This window comes from Pleurodeles waltl, chromosome 3_1 (assembly GCF_031143425.1).
Source record: "Pleurodeles waltl isolate 20211129_DDA chromosome 3_1, aPleWal1.hap1.20221129, whole genome shotgun sequence".
Taxonomy (NCBI): domain Eukaryota; kingdom Metazoa; phylum Chordata; class Amphibia; order Caudata; family Salamandridae; genus Pleurodeles; species Pleurodeles waltl.
The window spans coordinates 1,974,577,645-1,974,599,922 of NC_090440.1; the positions used below are offsets into that span (position 1 = coordinate 1,974,577,645).

Here is a 22,278-nt window from a genome sequence, read left to right on the forward strand (position 1 = left end):
AGTGCTCTGCACTGCACCCTACAATACTACTACATCAGGGTGACTGTGCCCTGACTCATTGGCTGCTGACATAGGATTGTGTTCAAAGCCCTGTATCTTGTGCAGACAATGCTGCCGCCCTAAGCCACATCTCCTCCTACAACAACAGATGCCCTCACTACCCCCAACGTCAAGGGTGCCCCTACCATCTCTCCTTCAAATGGCCTTCTTGATAATAAATGGTGCAAGATCTGTTCCAGAGGCTTACAGGGCCAGCAGGGCTGGCATTTTTGTGGCTGTATAGCATGGGTCTAAGGCCGGTTTCATATGGGAGATGTAGTGCATACTTCTCCACTGATTTACTCCAAAATGCTGAGCTGAGCGTACATAGCAATATATATGCTTGCCTACAACCAGTGATGATTTTGAAACTAAAATACTCAATGCTGTGCAGGCTCCTCTATAAGCAGGCGCTGCAGGATTAGCACTCAAGCCTACCTGCGACGGCCACTGCCATGATGATGCTTGGGTCTTAGCTAAAGCTGGTCCCTCCCTCCATGCTGCTCCACAAATCTGCCCAACTGGTAGGGATCCCAGGCTTCAAGAATGAGGGGTGACCTGGGGCCTGCAGCTTGGGGTGATATGATGTCCTTGGGAGAAAGCACAAGTCCACTGATACCCATCCCTGTCTTCCTTCAGCTCTGATGTCAAGTTCAGTGCTGCTTGGTGCTCAAGACAAGAAGAATGCCATCACACCAATAACTTCACAAGCAAGTCCAAACAACCCCCACCCACCAAACAATATGAGCAATATATATATATATATATATATATATATATATATATATATATATATATATATATATATGTATATATATTTATTATACTGCAGAGCACCATGTGGTTGTGCCCTGTCCCTCCCTGAATGTCAGATGCAGTTGTTCGTCAAATTCAGTGGGGTAGACACCAGTGAACTCCACCATGCTGTGGTAGGCGTAGTTCTTGCCAGACTCCATGCTCCAAGCAGAGCGTGGAGTGGTAAAACCCATGAACTTTGCCGGCAGAGCGGAGTTTGCTGTCCACCCCTAATCCAATGTTATTATACAAGGGCACAGGATGCAATGGCCCACATTATATTATTGGCGATAAGTGTTGCCTAACGCCGCAGCGACAGCCGCCAAAAGACCGTCGCCGCGGCTAACATCCATCCACCATATTCTGACCACAGCCAGATTTCCACCACAAGAAGGGCGGAAATCCAGCTGTGGCCATGCTGGTGGATGGTGTTAAGGTGGCACTGCTACCACCAGCGGTGCCACGCCAGTAGATCGCCGCCAGCTGTATTATGACAAATAATATTGCCTGGCGGTGTTCTGCTGGCGGGCGCTGCTGGAGGTAGCAGCGTGCCGTCCCCTGCCGGAAGACACCCTGGATGCAGGTAATTCAGGTTTCCAACAGGGGAGGGGGGTGGGTGGTGTTGTGAGTGTGTGTTGGGGTGTGTACATGAATGTGTGAATGTGTGCTTGAATGTGAATGAGTGTGTAGTGTTGTTTGCGTGTGTATGTGTGCATGTGTGAGAATGTGTGAATGAATGGAAATGGGAATGCGTGTCTGCATGTCAGTTTGAATGTGTGTACGGATGTGTGCGTGAATGAATGGAAGCATGCGTGTATGAATGCGTGTATGCCTGTGTGAGTGAGTGTGTGAATGTGTGGTGTGTGCCTGCGAGTGTGCGGGTATGGGGGGGAGGTTTGGAAGGTGGGGGGAGCGTGGATGGGGGCGGTGTGGGAGTTATCTGGGAAATGTTAACTCCTACCAGTGACAGGGAAGAAATTCCCTGTCACTGGCAGGGCATACCACCATGGTTTTCGTGGCATTCTGAATGTCACAAAAACCATGGCGGTAGGCAGGGTCATAATGCCACCGCTGGGACAGAAGCGGCCGCTCTGTGAATTATGACTGCTGGCAGCCCTCCGTCGTTTTCAGACGGAGAGCCGACAGCAGCCATACTGGCGGTCAGCGGAGAAGTGGAGGTTCCGTGATTCGGCGTGGTGGTGTTCTGGTGACGGGGTGCTGGCGGCAGAGCAGCCCCCATGGATCCCGTCCCCTCCCGGAAGATCAACGGACAAGGTAAGTTGATCGTCCGTTAGGGGAGGGGGATGAGGTGTGTTGTGTGTTGTGTGTTGTGTGCGTGCATGGGGGGGTGCGTATGAGAATGTTGAGGGGGTGTGTGAGTGCATGTATGCATGCGGGGGTGTTGTGTGTCTGGAAATGTGTGCATGTTTGTCTGTATGTATGTGTGCATGTATGACTGTGTGTGTGTGTCTGTTGGCATGTTTGTTGTTGTGTGTGCAGGTATGTGTGTTGGTGGTGTCTGCATGCATGTAGGGTGGGGGTGTGGTTCTATGTTGGGGGTAGGGGTGGAGAGGGGGTCCTTCCACCTTTGGGGGGTGGCAAGGGGGTGGGGAGAGTGGGGGGAGGACTCGGGGTGGGGGAGTCCCCTTTCAGTGCCATGGAAGGAATTCCCTGGCACTGATAGTGCTTACCGCCATGGATTTCATGGCGGTTCCCAACCCCGTGAAATCCATGGCGGTCAGCAGGGTCGTAATACTACCGGCGATCTTGTGATGGCCGCCAGGCTGGAGACCCAAGTCTCCATCCCAGCGGCCGTCTCCGCCCTGGCAGTCGGATCGGAGAAGTGGCGGATGACAATGGTGGTAACCGCCATGGTCATAATTCCATTTTTTTTCCGCCAGCCTGTTGGCGGTGTTACCGCCACTTCTCCGCCTACCGCCAGGGTTGTAATGAGGGCCATTGTGTCCTGTATCCCTTTAAATGATATTGGTTAAGATACAAGTTACTAAATGAGTTTGCACACTTTCAAAGCAAGATTGACTTGTTACATTTACTTTGGTTCTCATGAGAAATCAGCATGGTCCTTGTGTAGTGTCCCTAACAAGCACTTCAAAATCTAATCAAACCTTTAACATTTTGCTGCACAGGGTACTCTGTTACGACTTTGCATATGGTCTGTCCACCAGTATGTGCAGTGTGGGGACTATAATGCACTTGTCAATTGCCAAACAGAACACATACCACGTTCTAATGGCGGATAAAGGTGTTGAGCAGTCCATAAGAAAGCCCATTATTTCCTGATTTCGAGGAACTAAGGGGCATATTTATACTCTGTTTGCGCCGAATGTGCGTCAAAAATTTTGACGCACATGCGGCGCAAACACTGCCCCATATTTATACTTTGACGTCCGATGCAGCGGGCGTCAAAGTTCCACCATGAGTGCCATTTTTTAGAAGGGTGAACCTGCCTTGCGTTAATTATATGCAAGGTAGGCGTTTTCTTCTAAAAAGTGACTTTAAGGCCTGTGCCCCATATTTATACTGTGACGTCATTTTGACGCACAGGAGGGGGCAGGCCTTAAAAAACGGTGCACAGCCGGATGGGCGCCGTTTTTTTAACGCCTGGGTCAGGGCAGGCGTTAAGGTACCTGTGGGCTCAGAAGGAGCCCAGAGGTGCCCTCCCATGCCCCCAGGAACACCCCCTGCCACCCTTGCCCACCGCAGGAGGACACCAAAGGATGGAGGGACCCATCCCAGGGAAGTTAAGGTAAGTTCAGGTAAGTATATTTTTTCGATTTTTTTTTTTGGCATAGGGGGGCCTGATTTGTGCCCCCCTACATGCCACTATGCCCAATGACCATGCCCAGGGGACATACGGCAAGGGGGCATGACTCCTGTCTTTGGTAAGACAGGAGTCATTTCAATGGGGGTTGGGTGTAAAAAAAAATGGCGCAAATCGGGTTGAGGCCAAAATTTTGCCTCAGCCTGACTTGCCCCATTTTTTGACGCCCAAGCTCCATTTTCCCCTACGCCGGCGCTGCCTGGTGTGAGTCATTTTTTTGGATGCACACCAGTCCGCAGCGCCGGCTAACGTCATCCAATTAATAAGGCACCCGCATGGTGCTTTGGAATGGCGTTAGCCGGCGTTAAAATTTTTGACGCACAACTGCGTTGGCGCAGTTGTGCGTCAAAAAGTATAAAAATGGGCCTAAAATTCTGCTGCTGCTTGCCTAGCGAAGTAGTGGCCTATTGGTGGTATGCATCCATTACATGCAGACATTGAAAGGTTTACCTAACGGCAGCTCCACCTCTGTCAATTTCCCAGTACTTCACTTTGATGATGCAGCATAAAGCAAGTAGGAAAACAAAGGGCTAGCTGAGATGGGCACTGGGGAAAGTAAACCTCCCTTTTCCCTGCTTAGAGCAAACTTTACAGCGACAACATGGTTGAGCCTTTTTAGGTTTTTGAGGAATGAAATCAGCAAAGTGTCTCTCCTGCAGCCTTGCCGTGTCCTCCAGAACAGATGAAATGGAGGCTTCTGCTTCTATAGCAGTAAGACTTTCAATGACGGACAACTGAACGTCAAGAAAAGATATGAGCCTTCCTGTGGTTTTCTGACAACAACATACACATTGTATATTGCCATCTGGATCAGGAGGGTAAACACTTTCTTGTATCAAGTGTGAGTTTTACAACTCGCATAGTGTGGCAGAAGGACCTGTCATTCTTATGCACTCCACCCATGTACTGGTTGTATTCAAGTATACAGGGGAGCTTGTGAACTTTGACCATCTGACCCCAAACTGAAATGGGGAAGGTGCTCTCATCATGAATTGTAGTGTGCATGTACACATCATGCACATCTTAGAACTTGACTGCAAGCAGTCCCTTGGAATGCAATGCAGTGCTCCAGAAGTTCTGGAGCTTCTTACAAACAAGCTCCTCCTGGATTCCTTTGTGGTGACAGCGAACTGTACAGCAGGCCACAGTGCTAGCTTTGTACAGCTCACCAAACAGCTCTAATTCCGTACAGATAGTGTCCACATAAAAGTAATAACCTTTGTGAAGGAGTGGCTGGACAAGCTCCTATACAAATATTCCTGTGAGACTTAGCTTGGGAGATCAACCTACATGGTTTTTAACCAATTTTATTAATTTCATTCACAGGTATACATATCAATCAAACAACATTACTGTGCATATACAAAGATACCACATTTGCTTGAAAAACATCTGCGTCCTTCCATGTCAAATGTAAGACAGGAGCTGCCGGTTCAATAAAAACCATAGTATGAACTTAACTCATTTGGTCAACTAAAAAAAAAGGGGACATCTGCTCAGGACTATTCAAATTAGTTACAGACTAGCACTTTAGTACTAGTCTGGTAAATGATGTGCAACATCAGTCCACAATATTGGTGGCAATTCACAATAGACAGGATACATTTGTATCAACAATTTAAAGATTTCTGCTACTTAGATCAGCCCATATGTAAGTCCTTAGAGGTCATTCTCTCTAAACTTTGCAGTGTGAGGTGTGGACATGCTTCGCTTTGCTTGCGGGCACTCATGCTAGACCAGCATTCTGGCCAGGGCCTATTTGGTCTTCACTAGCCTAGTTAATATTGTGAAACTATCAGGGCCGTATGCATTCTCTGTAGGATTGCAGCTTTTCCATGTACTCGCCTCTTCCCACCTTAGAGCTATTAACTCTGTGCTACCCCACTTCAAGACCGTGGCGCACCATTGGGAAAGGGTCGGGAGCATAGGCGATCTCCAATTCCTAGCAATGATTAGCGCAAAATCAATAAAACAGTTGGATAGTATTGCTCGCTTGAGGTGACGGAAGAGGCCCAGTAGGGCACTCTCTGGAGAGTGTAAGTCAGTACATTCAGTACATTCAGTTAATTCTGTAAGAGTATCTGTTACTTGGAGCCAGAAGCAGTCTGATTCCAGACAGGATCAAAACATATGGAACATGTTGGAATCTATATTGTGACAACGGGGCCATTCAGAAAAGGAGCCAAATACTTTGTGCAATGCTGCTGATGTAAGATATGCCCTATGTAGTATGTTGTATTGTATATATTGGAACTTGCCATTCCGTGATGCCCTCCTATGATATATTAGTACCCTGTCCCATTCCTTGTCTAGAAATTCCCTGCCACATCCTGCTCCTAGGTTCTACGCGTCGATTGTAAGGGATTGCCAGCCGTGTGTGCCAGCACTCTAGTGAACCAGGTGATCGAGCGCCTACCACTGCCCATGATACGTTAGGTATGTACTAGAGGGTGAGGGTCTGGTTCCAAATCCCTTATCTGCCAGAGGTCAACTAATATGGCATGAATCCTAGCATGTGCTAAGAAGCGGCCTCCAGGTATGTCCCTTCAATGTGCAGTCAGTGAAAGGGTTCCAGTACCTTATCTCGGAATAGATCTCCCACTGTGCTAATTCCGGCAGCCTACCAGCATTGCAAACCTAGCAGCTCTCAGAGCAACTGAAAATCTGGCAGTCAAATTTCGAGGGAGTATAGTGGAAGGGGGGGCACAAGCTTGATGCCTCCCTTGTAGCTGGCATGAGCTATTGTCAAGAGTGTGCTGCATTGGGGGGTGGCATAGCAGACGGGAGAAAGGTTTCTTGGACCATGTGCAGCGTGATAAATGTGTATGCCTAAATAGCAGAGAGGAGTAGTCTCCCAACGGACTTCGTGCAAATCCGCCCGCAATTGCTGTGGAGGACACTGTGGATAAATGGGATACAAGCAGGATTTAGTCCAGTTTACTCCCAGCCCTGATGCTGCTTTGAATTTGGATAGGACCTCAGTTATGGCATAAATGCCATTCCTGATGTCATGAACGTAAATCAGCACATCATCTGCGTACAAGGAGATGGTGAAGAGTTCCGTCTAGGGGAATCCCCCATTCTTTATCCTGTTGTCACAGTTTCTGAGACAGTGGCTCCATAGCTAGGACAAAAAGAAGAGTGGTAGGGGACCCCCTGCCGAGTGACCCTCTTCACTGGGAAAGAGGGAGAAATCCTCCAACCCACCCTCACACGGGCGATGGAATCCATGTACAGGAGACGGATAAGGTTACATAGGTGGCCAGTGATGCCAAAAGCTGTGAGAGTCGAAAACATATATTACCAGTCCAGCGTATGAAACGCTTTTTCAAGATCTATAACCAGGCATGTGGCATATGGCTCTAATTCCATAACTCTATACAGCCTACAGATATTGAGCGTTGTGGACCTGCCTGGAACAAAACCATTCTAGTATATATGTCTCAGTTGGGACAATTGGTCTAGTAACTTAGAGGCAATAATTGTACCCAGAATCTTGTAATTCGTTCCCAACATTGAGAGTGGGAGGTAAGGAGCAAGCTCCTGTGGGTCTCTGCCCGGTTTGGGGAAGGACACGAGTAAGGATTCCGTCATGGACAGGGGAAGTCTGCCTTCCTGCAACGCAGCAAAATAGACTTCCAATATTTTGGGGGCCTAGATTGGCAGGTAGGTTTTATAAAACTCAATGGGGTACCCATCTAACTCCAGGGTTTTATCCGTCGCTGGTGCCTTTACAGCCTCCCTTATGTCAAGCGCCGTAAGGGGTGCACTAAGGGCCTCTGTATTGGAAGGAGGTAGGACCGGCAGTGTAACATCCAGAAGAAAGGCATTTATCTCTTGAGTTCTAATCAATTGTGGTGGACTATAAAGTTCTCGGTTACAGGCAGTGAAGTCCTCATGGATATCTGCTTAGTTAGTTAGTAAGCACATGGGAGATGTCCTAATCGTTGTGATTGGTGACATTGGGGCTGAGCTGCACAACAGCCATGCCAGCAGGTGGCCCGGTTTGTTCCCTTCAGCATGCATCCAGGCCTAATATCCTTTAAAGTCTAGGCAGCAGAGCTGCTCCACCAATCGGGCATGTGCCTCAGTGGCGTCAATGAGTTGGCAGTTCCTCCCTGGAGTGGTGCGCTATTGGAGTTCCACTTCCTACGGCATGTTTTCCAATTGTACTAGCTCTTTATGTACTGTTGCTCGTACCCTAATCATTGTATGGATACAATGGCCACGTACCACTACGTTCAGTGCTTCCCAGTCAAGCAGATGAAACAAGTTATCGGTCAGATAGTGCCTCAAGTTCTCTCGTGTGGTTTCCCTGAACACTTGGTCTTATAGTGCCACGGGCTGCAACCTCCACGTGGGTACAGGAGGTCGCAGGGGCCCCCAGCAGAATTACACCAGTGAGGCATTGTGGTTGGAGAAAGTTTCCCCAAATATTCTATAGTGATGGCCAGTGACTGCAAAGAGGACTGTCAGAGCATATAGTCTAATCGAACATGAAGGTCATGTGGTGTGGAATAGTATGAAAACTCCCTATCTTCAGGATGCAGCGTATGCCAGCAATTGCGCAGCGCCCTCTGCTCACCCATTGGGGGAAGGGTGTTGCTGCACACACCACAGGTGAAGTAGGTAGCAGAGGGTATGAACGTTCAAAGTCAATGTCGAGTACACTGTCAAAAAACTCACTACAATCCATGGAAGGTGTGCCCATCTTACCAAAACGGTGGATAATCGTGTGAAGAAAGCTATTTGGGAGACATTGGGGCCATAGGCACTACCCAACTGCACCTGCCGTCCATCAAGTGATCCCTCCACAAAAACATAGTGGCCATCGGGATCTATTTCTATATTAGTAGAGTGGAATGGGACTGCTGCACAAATCCAAACCATGGCCCCACATGCGAACCCAGAGTATGTAGTGCAAAAGCAATGCCCACACCATCTGTGGTCCAGTCTAATGTCCTCTCCCCCAGCTATGTGTGTTTCCTGCAATAACACTATCTGCGCCCCGCGGCACTGGATATACTGTTGTATTGAGTGTCTCTTACGAATAGTGCCCATAACTCGAACATTCAAAGTAACTACTTTGATGTCTGCCATCTTAACCACAATAAAGAGAAAAGATACCCTCTTCTTGTGGGTTCGAATCTAGACCTATGCTTGTGTATACTATGTGGCTTTCTTGAACTAGGTTATAACTGCAACTATTACCTGCAACTCCCATCCCAGGGCATCTCTGAACTTCAGAGTACGCCCAAACCTTGAATATAAAGTCCCAACCTGTGGAGTCTCGGTTTAGCCCAACGGAGAGGGCCTTGGGCACCTTGGAGTAGGGTCTGGGGTGAATGATACACACAATCCTTCAGCTTTGAAGAGACGGTGTTTGGTGTGTATGCCACCCAGCCCACACTGGATAACATCTGTCATAATACAGCGTCTCATCTCAGTCATGAAGTTCTCTTCCTCTTCTCATCTCATCCAGCTGCCTAGATGAGTGAATCACAGGGGACATTACAGATTTGACTGGTCAGGGCCTCGCTTAATCAATGAGTCCGCTGTCTGCAGGGTGACCTCAGTTCAGATTCAGATTCAGAGAGTCACCCTCCATTGTCCTGTGACTGAATCTTTCCTTTTTCTATCCACAGTGTAGACGCCGTTGACAGGGCCTGCTTTTGTTTCATGCACGCCTGAGCCAGGATAGGAGCAATTTCTGTTTTGTCCAGGTCAGGATCTTTGAGGTTTTTTATTCCTCCTTTCCTTCTTCGTGGCTGATGATTATTTATTTGTGGTGAGGACAGCACAGAAGTCTCAGAACTTCGATGCTCTACCCAGTCTCAGGCGTCTCAGTGAAAAAGAAGCTAGTGCCATTGGCTATGACCTAGAGTATAGCTTTGAAAAACAGTGAATACGTTAGACCAGGCTGGTGCAGCTGTTTGTTGACTGTCGAGACGAGGCCACTCACCTGCAAAGCAGGATGTCTGAACCTCCTGGAACACTTCTCGGCACTTCCTGGTAGACACAGAAACCCCGGCAGGTGTTCCAAAAGGAAAGGGGGAGTGGAAGAGAAAGAGACAAAACACTGCCACGTCTTGCATGTCCAGCTAGGCACCCTTTATCTTTGGGGGGCATGTCATTGTTGACAGAGTGATAGTAGAGTTAGTGCACTCAACTTCCTTGAAACTAAATCTCTCTTTCTGATATGGGCACAGGAGCGGTAAAAGAATACCGGGATGCTCCAGCACTTTTCTTGGGTAATAATAACTGTTGGCACAATTACTAACACTGCATTACCAAAAATCCAAACTGAGTACCTTAACAATAAGTACTGCAACACTAGTGCTGGCTTCACAGAGATTCACTGTTGCACACTACAATTAGAACTGTGGTTGCACTTATCATGCACAAGAAAGACAAACAAGGGCATTCATTATATCACGTATAACTTTCCTGTATGCATAGGGTTAAACTAAAAGGAACAAAAACAATCCAAGAAATATAAATGTCCGCTCTGGGTTTAAACAGTTAGGGTGGCACAATTTTGGTTTGGTTTCACTGTGTGTGTGAAAAACCCTTCATAAGCAAATTCCTCAAACCTGAAACACAGGCATCAATGACACAATTTAAATGTAAGAGTTATGCTATTAGAGAAAGAAAAGTCACGTAAATGCTCTTTTAAAATTGCACTGTCACTTTTTGTAGTACTTGAGCTCAAGCAGATTTCCTGAAGCACATTTAGGCAAGCAACTACAATAATAATGTAGAATGTTCTGAAATGCATTTGTCTCTTTAAGATAAGCACTCTGCCAAAATACGAGGTCTGAAATACACCAGCTGTTCTAGGAAAGCGCGGAGCTCAAAGAACAAACTCCCTGGAGAATACTAGTCACTTAGCTGCAGTTTTTTCCGGAGTGCTATAGGAATGCCTGGTGTCAGCTGGTACAGGAACAAAGAAAAGAATTGCCTCAAAAGTCCTGAATACGAGGATGACAGCAGGGACTGGACTGCCAAATCAGATGCTGAGATCAGGAAGCAAAACAAAGCCAAGCAGGGAGGCATGCTTTACCCTGCTATTTATAGCCAGTCAGGAAAAGCAGTTGAGTTTCCACATGTGGATGAGTCACCACACCCAATTAGAAGCACATGTCTACACCTGCTCACATTAGCAAACAAGCATTGGTAAAACAAGCATTGATAAAACCAATTGTGTAACACAGCACATCATGTTCACTTAGAAACATGAAGGTTTAACCAAAACCAGAGATATGATTTAACCCTAATCCCTGGGGATGCTGATAGATAACGCAGGAGGCACCTTGGGGATCCTTGACATTGACTCCTGTGTAAAAAGCTTTCAGCAAATAGTCTAGGTGCTGGCAGAGGAAGTCTTACATGGCCTTGAGACTTCAAAACAGGAGGCAAGCTCAGTCCAAGCCCTTGGATATTCTTCACAAGCAGAAATATACCACAAAGTCCAGTCTTTGTCCTCTTTCAAGCAGAAACAGCAACTGCATGCCAACCCAGCAAAGCACAGTCACAGGCAAAGGGGCAGTATTCCTCCTCCAGCTTTTCAGCTCTTCTCCTTGGCAAAGGTTCCTCTTGGTTTCAGAAGTCATCTAAAAACCTGGGGGTTTGGGTCCACTACTTATATCCCTTTCTGCCAATGAAGTAGGCAAACTTCAAAGGAAAGTCTCTGTTATTCACAAGATCCTGCCTTGCCCAGGCCTGGCTCCAGACTCACGCCAGGGGGTTGGAGACTGCATTGTGTGAGGGCAGGCACAGCCCATTCAGGTGTAAGTAACCACACCTCCCTCCTCTCTAGCCCAGATGGCCCTTAGGATATGCAGGCTACACCCCAACTCCCTTTGTGTCACTGTCTAGAGGGGATTTACAAACAGCCCAACTGTCAGTCTGACCCAGACAGGGAATACACAAGCAGGAAGAGTCACAGAATGGTTTAAGCAAGAAAATACTCACTTTTTGAAAACCAAACGTTGTATTTTAAAATTGTGAGTTCACGGATACCAATATCCAAATCTCTATCTGCTCCCAAAAGGAAACTGCACTTAAAGATATTTAAAGGCAACCCTAATGTTAACCTATGAGAGAGATAGGCCTTGCAACAGTAAAAAACTAATTTGGCAGTATTTCAATGTTAGGACATGTAAAGCACATCAGTACATGTCCTACCTTTAACATACAATACACCCTGCCTATGGGGCTACCTAGGACCTATCTTAGGGGTGCCTTACATATATAAAAAGGGAAGGATTGGGCCTGGCAAGTGGGTACACTTGCCAGGTCCAATTGGCAGATTACAACTGCACACACAGACACTGCAGTGACATATCTGAGTCATGTTTACAGGGCTACTCATGTGGCTTCACAACCAGTGCTGCAGGCCCACTAGTAGCATTTGATTTACAGGCCCTTGGCACCTCTAGTGCACTTTACTAGGACTTACTAGTAAATCAAATATGCCAATCATGGAAAAGCTGATTACACATTCAATTTACATAGGGAGCACTTGCACTTTAGCACTGGTCAGCAGTGGTAAAATGCCCAGAGTACCAAAAACAACAAAAACAGACTCCAGGCACACACTCAAAACATGGGAAACAGATGCAAAAAAGACAGGGAAGACTATGCCAAGGAATTCAGGTCTAACAAATATTCTTTTGCTATTGTGTAAATCCATTCAGTAGTTTTCAAATTATTAGAGGAAATCCACATTTGTATATCTGGGTGGAGCCTCAACTTAGATCTTATGGTGAAATCTGATTGGCTGTCAGCATTCCATCATGGAAGTGCTGGCAGTCATCTTGGGATCAATATCCATGATAGCACCCCGTTCAAAGTCATTGTAGTGAATGACAGGTTTTGAGGGTCACAAAAAGGAGAACACACAAAGGGTGGTAAGAGATTTCAGACAGTTACAATATAAATCATTATTTGATGGTACCATACTAATTTTAGGAATTATGATGTACTTTGAGGTGATTTTACTGTCTGAAAAAATCTTCTGCTGGAATCTCATGAATCATGTATGAGAGAAAACGTTTTTCTCATTATTTTCCCATAGAGGATATGGAAGGTGCTCCGGAAGATAATATGAGAGTATATTTTCTGGAATTCACAAAATCTTTCTCAGACATATGAGAATGAAGTCTGACAATCTCAGTAAATCATGTACTTCCAACAGGAGCAGCCTCTCACTTGATTGCCATGTGTTGTGCTGCAGCCTTCTAGAGTGCTCTAAAGAACAACTACAGCGCTACCAGTTTTATTTATGACAAAAGTGTGGCACACCTGAAGCCTTCTTGATCAAATTGAACTGGCAAAACATGCTAAAATCTTGGGAGAACATTTAATTTAGAAAAGAACAAATGAGAGGGTGGATTTGTCATAGAAATTATAGTTAGTGCTGTAAAAAGAAAAAATAAGACATATTTTGAGTGAGTTCTCAAACATCTAACTCTTCTATTTCATTAAAACATTCTGACATGGGGACTGAAACATGCACTTTAAGCACCAGCAGCATGGTGTTTAGAGGCTTGCAGTGTTCTAATGAGCAGCTGGGGTGCTAAAATTCCAAACTTATGCGAAAAGTGTGGCACATCTGAATACCATCTTCATGGAATTGAAGTGGAAAACTGAAAGCATTTTCTACTCAGGAAACTGCAGTAAATCAGGACATTAAGGAGCTTCATAACAAATAAGTCTCCCAAAATGACTACGAGTAAAAAAGAGCCCAAATCTAGCACACATCACTCAAATGTAGCCCGATTATAGCCCAATGAGAGAAATATGGAAAACATTAGGGGCATATTTATACTCCATTTGTTTCGAATTTGCATCATTTTTTTTACTCACATTCGGCACAAAGCTAACTCCATATTTATATTTTGTCATAAGACACGTCTAATGTCAACATTTTAGAGGTTGCACCATGTTTTAGAAGCGTGAACTTACTTTGCGTCAATGAGATGCAAGGTAGGCATTACCATCTAAACAAAGGGTGCTAAGCCCATAGCCCCATATTTATCTTCCAGTGCTAATATGATGCACGGGTGAATGGTGCAAAGCTTTTGCACCATTATTTAATGTCTGGGTCAGACCAGGTGGTAGGGGACCTGTGGACCCATTTCCATGGTAAAACACCATGGAATTGGTCCACAGGTGCCCTCGTCAAGCCCCAGGAATACCCCCACCCACACCAGAGGGACACTGGAGGATGGGGGACCCCATTCCAGGTAAGTAGGGTAAGTAGAGTTGAGTATTTTTTTTATATTTAAGTGCCATCGGGGACCCAACTTGGGGCCCCCTGCATGGCACAGGGTGCAATGGCCAGGCCCAGGGGACACTGTGCTGGCCATTGGGGTGGTGGGCATGACTCCTGTCTTTTTTAAGACAGGAGTCATGTGGTATGGATGGTTTTGCATCAGAAAATGACACAAGGCTGGTTAGAGGCATTTTTTTGCCTCAAACCAGCCTAACATAATTTTTTGGTGCAAAGCCCCCTTCTCCCATACCGCCACCCCCACCCGGCTAACGTAATTATTTTTTTCATGCTAGCCCATCGTTTGCACCATTCCATAAATGTGGCGCCCGGCTGGCAGTCAGGAATGGCGCATGCTGCTGCTAAACATTTTTGATGCAAAACTGCGCTAGTGCAGTTTTGCATCAAAAAATATAATTATGCCCCTTAATTTTTTTTGTTTTTTTTGCAGCTTTAAATAGCACAGACCTGACCTGAAGGTACTGGAGTGCTTTACATGAGCGCCACTTACATTACACAAGATACACTAACTTTGGTTTTAGGCATGGGTAGATTAAATGATTTGCCCAGAATCACAGGATGTCGAGCTGAGGCTGAAACTCGAACCTGGTTCCCCAGTTGTAAAGTCTGCAGATGTGGCCATCATAACATCACATCCTGTCCCCTAAGTGTAACAAATAAACAAGTGATCAACTGGATAAACAAAACTTAGACAGCAAATATTTAAAAGTGCCTGGTCACTATTTGAGAGCTCGGAAAATATGTCTTCATTTTAGTTTTTTAGGAAAGAAAACACTAATTTTTATAATTTCTAAAAGAATGCTTTCAATTTTTCAATTTTGATTACATCCAGATTACATCAGGCGTGCCACACTATTGTAATAATTATAGAAAGTTAGCAATCTAGTTGTTCATTAGAATACTGTGGGCCGGCATTGGTCAGGGGCACAGACAGATAGCAGAGGGCACAGGCAACAAATTGACCATGCTGGACAGGCAGGAGGGACAGTGGCAGTACATTGGGCCATGCAGGGCAGGAGAAAGGGGGGCAGGAGCAACAAATCAACCCTGCAGGACAGGCAAGAGAGGCTGTGGCAATATAGCAGGCCACTAAGAGCAGAAGGAGTGGCAGTGGCAGTACAGCCATACACACCAACAGACCTGATTCAGGCAGGAATCATGATGTCTTCAAGCCCAAAAGGAAGGACTTATTTTTATCTGCCTCCTGCCTAAAATATTTTTCAATGTGAGCCAATGGGGAAAATCACTTCTCCAGGTTTTTTTTATATATAGATATAGATATATTGATATAATAGATATAGATATATAGAGAGAAAGAGAGAAAGAGAGATTTCTCTCTATCTCTCTCTCTCTCTTTCGCTCTATATATTCACTTAAAAGTAAGTTTACAGGGACGTTATAGTTTGGCTCACATTTTATACGTACCATACAAAAATTCACCAGGTATTGTTTGAGTTATCTCAAGTAACTATAACTCGTGCCCTAAGGTAACTATAACTCTCATCCCTACCATGCATAGTTTTTTTTCATCAAAACCTTTACTGCAAATATTTAATTGATATTATGATATTTTCAAACATGTGATGAGTGCCACAATTTGTGGGTCAAAAATGATGACGCTAATCCTGCAAAGCACATTGAGGCCCATGAAAAACAATGGCATGCCTCCTTTTAATGCCTGCTGTGAGCAGGCATTAAAAGTGCTGACATAAATGACGCAAAGAAATCTTTTACATTTCTTTGTGCCATTTTTTCATTCCCGCCTCCTAACTGGGGAAAACCCCCTTTGCATACATTATGATTGGCGCAGGCTTGCATTGCACCACTTTGTAAATCTGACGTGGCGATTTTTGACTCGTTGGGCCACATTAGTGTAAAAAAATTACACTAATGTGGCACAAGGAGGCGCTAGAGGCTCTTAAATCAGCTTGTGCCTATGATGCAACAAACAACCAGGTGACTTCTTCCACACCACATGGTGATGCTACAAAATTACACCCTTCTAGTAAGGAGTATGACCTATCCTAATTGAAGTGATAGGATGACAACTTGATAATGTCCCTAAACTAGCCCTTTAGCACATACCATATGATATATATATATATATATATATATAAGACATTGCACATTGATCTGGGAAATGCAAATCAAGGCTTTGCTGGAAATTGGCAGATCAAAGACTCACCAAGCTTGGAGTACCATGGACCACTGCATAACTCTGAAAACTCCTATTTACAGGTCACAAGGATGTCCACAAAACCTGATAAAATCTTGGGAGATAGCCCTAGTATTGAGTAATTCAGATGGAACTGGGCAGAGACAAAAGCAATCTCTTCTTATTATGTCTATCCAGGTGGTAACACCTCTTTGGCCTTGGCTGACATAATAGTAATTTCATGATCCACTTATAAACATGACATTTCACAATGTGGAAACTGAAAATGTTATCAAACATTTAATGGCAATAAAATTGTTTTCCAAAAAAACCTAGGCCCATATTTTTACTTTTTTAGCGCCGCATTTGCGCCGCTTTTTGACGCAAAACGGCGCAAACTTGCAAAATACAATTGTATTTTGTAAGTTTGCGCCATTTTGGCGTAAAAAAACGGCGCAAATGCAGCGCTACAAAAGTATAAATATGGGCCCTAGAATCTACCTTTCATTTAGTAATAAGGTCTTCTGAGGGGTTAAACCTGAGGAGTTAATGAACTGTTATTTTTGTGCTCTCGAGATAGATGACACGAATCCTAATGGAGAAGGTGGGTGCAAGGATTAGTTTGAAAGAAAGCTGTTCAAATGAGGAGAATGAAGACACCTGGATGTTGATCTTGTGATTGAAGGCAAGACCACTCCATGTTTTAGGTGTGCTTGGTAGATGCTTGTTAGATGGATGCTTATATAATTATTTGAAATTAGTTCATGAGAACTGAGATCATGTGGGCATAATTCAGGTCAATTTGATGAGAAGACTAACTAGGGTGGTATTGGTGATCAAGTAAACAGTGTAAGAGTTATAACCACCATATTTAAGACATGCAGGGTGACTATGATGGTGTTGGAGAGAATTGTATGATGAATGGAGGTCCGGAAAGACCCATGGTGGCTTACCCACTCCACACAGAGATGCAAAGGAGTATACAGGTAACACACAGCTTGACCATTTTCACTGTCAGTATTGTGCCATTTTACCATTAGGTCACAATGATAAGGGTCCTCCGAGGCCCAGCCTTTACACACGAATATGGCTGTATACTCTTCTACACCTTACATTCCTAGCTCAACATCACACTCCAGTCCAGGTTTGCTCACCACCATCCTCATGCGTCATGATACTTGTAATCCTTTCTGTTGCCCGATCATGCCTAGATCTAATCCTGGCAGTAGGTACATGTTCTATGTCTTGGTTCCTATGTTTTTTTGACCTTTCATAAATGCATTCTGGACTTTTCTAGCTTGTCTCCAATCTCCACTCCATTCCAGGTTTTTCCATTTCCCTTCTTTTAACTTTTGGTTTTCACAGTCTTCCCCTTTCCAAGTACCAGATTAGCTTTTGCTTCACTGTCAGTTTCTTGATGCCTAACACCTGATTTATTGCTTGCATCTAGCTCCCTGCCTTCGCTGGTGCTTCTCCCCTGTATTTCAAGCTGTTTTATCCCTGTGAGTGAAATATGCAGAAGCTTGGACCAGTTTTTACTGCTGATGTTTCTAGTGTTCTAGTGCTCTCCCCTTGCTCTCCTTTCGGCTTGCTCTTTGATTCTATGTTCTATGGTTTCTCTTATTTCTCGCTTTCAGTTCCAGTTTTGCTACTTAGTCTTATCTGTTTATGTTCCTTGTTATTTCTACTTCTTTGTACATGGGATGCTATTGCTCTAATTCAGCATGCACACTACCTGGCCTTCCCTTATTGTATGCAGATTCCTTGCCTTTTGCTCCTCTGTTCCTTGCACTGTCTGCATACTTCCGCCCTGCCCTTGTTAGTATGCAGATTTCTCAGTCTTGTGTTCAGTGTTCATAGTTTTGTGTGCTGGTTTCTACTGCAGTCCTCTACCTGTTCTTAGAGTTCCGGTTCTGCTTTTCCCCGGTCTCAGTTTTGTCTTTGGTGTTTCCTGCTCCATTCCCTGTAGTCCTTCCTTGTGTCAGTAAGATTCTGAGGCTTGCTGCTTCTGTCACAGAGACTCACCCAGCACTTCTGAGGCTAGCTGCTTCTTGGCTTTTTCTAGATTTTCTTAGCTCACAGTGAAGTCATTTTCCAAGGAGCATGAAAACTATAATTTGGGATAGTGTGTCTATTGATTTCCTGCTTGTTCCTTCCAGTTGTTTGTAGTTTGTATTTGAGATTCCTTCCTAGTTTCATTTTTGCATGCGTTCTCAGTTCATGTATTGTTTCTTGATCAGATACTGATCCAACCTGCCCCAGTCCTTAACTTCTCTCCTGTTTTGTTTTCTAGATTTCATATACTCTCTTGTGTGTGATAAATTCCTCTGCTTAAATGTCCTTGTCCCTATTAAGAGTGACAGCCTTTTGTATATTTTGTCCTAATCTCAGTAGGATTCCTGACTTCCTAAGAGGGCTAAAGTAGAGTAATACTTTCCTTCCTTTGCACTCAGTTGTAATAGTTGTGCAGGCGCCACCATGGAGAGAGAGATAGTCATGTGATCAGAGGCAACAATGGGAAAGAACTTTCTCTTTCTTTTTATGTAGCACATAATACTAAAGCTAGGCATTGTCCATCATGTTTTGCCCCAAAAGTGAGCAGAGGCACAGGGAGACAAATCAGTTTATCCATTATCAGTTTATCCATTATCAGAGTGATTGCCATAACTAAGCTTGTGTTTCCATGTTCCACCATCAACAACGGAATCATAACATGACACTTTCTTCCATCCAGTTCCTGCATTTTTGGATTGTTTTATGCAGATTAGAGACGGGTTAGAAAGCAGTCAAAAAGATATGGCTAAAACATGCAAGCATGATACACAGGAATTAGGGGGTTATTCCAACTTTGGAGGAGGTGTTAATCCATCCCAAAAGTGGCGGTAAAGTGACGGATATACCACCAGCCGTATTACGAGTTCCATAGGATATAATGGACTCATAATACGGCTGGTGGTAAATCCGTCACTTTTCCGTCACTTTTGGGACGGATTAACACCTCCTCCAAAGTTGGAATAACCCCCTTAGTGTGCCATTGGTGAAGAAGTGTGGCAGTTTAGGAAAGAAGAAGTTGTGTCAGGAGCAGCTGAAATACAAAGTATTTCTGATGAGTGAAGGGTGTATTTTCAGCATCAGAACAGTGAGAGGGACAAAAGACCATGTGGGTGGCTTCAGTTACGGTTAGAAAGTCTCATGTCAGTATAAAATTCTCATAAATCATGTACAAATATGACCTTCACATTTAATTGAAAATATAGTTACACATACTATTTCTTAGTGGAAACAAGTTATATTTTCCCACAAGGGTCATACCTAGCACTCCAAATTTGGCAACGAACATGAGAATCACTGCTAAAGGTAATCCAATCACGTAGTAACCGATGCAGTACACCACTGCCCCAATCTTTTGCTTCCCCATCCCTTTAAGAATTCCATTTGATGTACACTGTGAAGAGGGAAAAATGTTGATTATTTTTACAGCCATTGTTTTGAAATGATCATAAAGGGCATGGGTGATTTGCAGAAGCAAAACCAAATAAAAATTCTAGAAGACAATCTGTTAGAATTTATACTAGATTTAATTCACTGTATACTTCAATTCCACATTATAAAGGATTATCCAGTGCCAAATGGGTTATTTAACAAAAATACACAATTCATAGCAAAACACTATTTCCTATACAATTGTACACATAGGGGGTCATTACAACATTGGCGGGCGGTGTTGTAACCGCAGTGCGGCCGCCAATGCGGGCGCACTCCTGCGGTCCCCATTACAACATCCCCGCTGGGCCGGCGGGCGCAAACCTAGTTTACGCCCGCCGGCCCAGCGGGGATGCGGCCGCAACATAGGAGCCGGCAACTGCACCCGTCGCGCTTTTCACTGTCTGCTATGCAGACAGTGAAAAGCAGCAGGGGGCCCTGTTAGGGGGCCCCTGCACTGCCCATGCCAGTGGCATGGGCAGTGCAGGGGGCCCTGTTAGGGGGCCCCTGCACTGCCCATGCCAGTGGCATGGGCAGTGCAGGGGCCCCCAGGGGCCCCAGGACTCCCCTTACCGCCAGCCTCTTCCTGGCGGTGCACACAGCCAGAAACAGGCTGGCGGTAGGGAAGTCATTATCCCCAGGGCAGCGCTGCTTGCAGCGCTGCCCTGGCGGATTATCACCGCAGGGGGGTTAAACGGCGGGAAACCGCCAGCCCCGGCGGTGCGACCGCGGCGGTAATACGCCGGGATGCACCGCCAGCCTGTTGGCGGTGCTCCCGTCGTTTTGGCCCTGCGGTTGTAATACCGCCAGGGTCATAATGACCACCATAATCTTGTATTATAAGTATTTCCAATACCAAGATAAATATTATTTACAATTGTAGGGCACAGCAATGGGCTGAAATGTAGCTCCTATTATGCTGATATTTGTATGTACCATTTCGAGAACAGACATATACTATATAAAACTAATTTAAAACAAAACATGAGGGGCAAAAGTTCTATTGATTTATTAGGCATCTAAGAAGGCAGTGGAAATTTAAACACATTTTGGAGAGCTAAATGGAGCTGTGAACACTGGAGTTTCTGAAATAGATTATTATTATGTGAAGAAAATAATTGATAATTCACAGTTATCCACTCATGCTTATGTCAAAAACACAGACAGGAACACATTTCTACATTACCAATAAATATCCTATATACAGGGGTTACCTTACCAGAAAATACAGATACATAAACAAATAAATGGAAATCATTTTGAAATTGAACAGCAGAAACTGATGGACTATTTTTAAGAATAGTTAAATGAAGTCATTGACCAAGTTACAGTCAAGACGTGAGAACAATTGTTAAAAAGATTTAAACCAACAACAAGGAGAAACTGAAAATACATTAGCAATTAATTACATTAGAAATATAGGCCCTCATTACAACATTGGCGGTAAAAGCCGCTTACCGCCGTGCAGAAGACCGCCAACACGCGGCCGTGGAATTCCGCCACAGCTATTATGACCCACAGTGCGGAATCCACCAAAATTCTGTCACCCACACAAGTCCGCCACACCAAAGGTCAGTGATAAACTGGTGATAACAAAACCTCCACCGTCACACCAACAGAAATATGCCCACAGTATCACGACCCATGAATCCATGCGGCGGTCTTTCAACCGCGGTATTCCATTGGCGGTACACACCGCCGCGCTCAAAATATACACACTCTTACAAAACACAGCCACATTGGACAATTCGAAATACACACACCTGATACACATACACACACCACTCCCACACACCCAATACAATATAAAACACACACCCACATCACCCACAAACCCCTACTACCAAAAACTCCAAAAGAAGGCCTGAGAGAGACAGCACCAGCAAGAACAACAGCATCCACAGGCACACAACACCATCACCCACAGAACTTCCACGCACCTCACACAACACACCACTACATATCAGCACACTTATCACCACACACTCCACCCCACACATCACCTACACCACCCCATGGCACGGCAAAGACACCCCAGATTCTCGGAGGAGGAGCTCAGGGTCATGGTGGAGGAAATCGTCCGGGTAGAGCCACAGCTATTCGGATCACAGGTGCAGCACATCTCAATTGCAAGGAAGATGGAGCTATGGCGAAGAATCGTGGACAGGGTAAATGCAGTGGGACAGCACCCAAGAAATCGGGAGGACATCAGGAAGAGGTGGAACGACCTACGGGGGAAGGTGCGTTCCGTGGTCTCAAGACACCACCTGGTGGTTCAGCGGACTGAGGGCGGACCCCCACCTCCTCCCCCACAACTAACAACATGGGAGGAGAAGGTTTTGGCGATTCTGCATCCTGAGGGCCTCGCAGGAGGCGGTGGAGGAATGGACTCTGGTAAGTCAAATCTTAACTATTACATCCCCCACCCTACCTGCATGCCAGCACATACCCCAACCCTCACCCTCACCCCCATTACTCTAACTCCTCACAAATGTCCCTACATCACAAACCACACATCCTAACACCAAGCACTGCATGCAACAACAAAGCATGGCCACCCATCACCAAAGCATGCCCACTGCACATACCCATACAACCCCCTAAACCATCATTACACAAGGTCCCACACAGGAATGCAAGCACTGGGGTACACGGTCACCCACCCAT

At 45.2% G+C, this 22,278-nt stretch overlaps 1 protein-coding gene across 1 annotated transcript in view; it reads right to left on the reverse strand.

The window, feature by feature from the left end:
- LOC138283496 (multidrug and toxin extrusion protein 2-like) overlaps positions 1 to 22,278 on the reverse strand; it is a 401,042-nt gene that overhangs the window by 368,330 nt on the left and 10,434 nt on the right. Inside the window, exon 3 of the mRNA XM_069221438.1 lies at positions 19,441 to 19,573. Within this exon, the coding sequence (XP_069077539.1) occupies positions 19,441 to 19,546 (106 nt within the window). The 5' untranslated portion in view covers positions 19,547 to 19,573. The remainder of the gene's footprint in view (positions 1 to 19,440; positions 19,574 to 22,278) is intronic.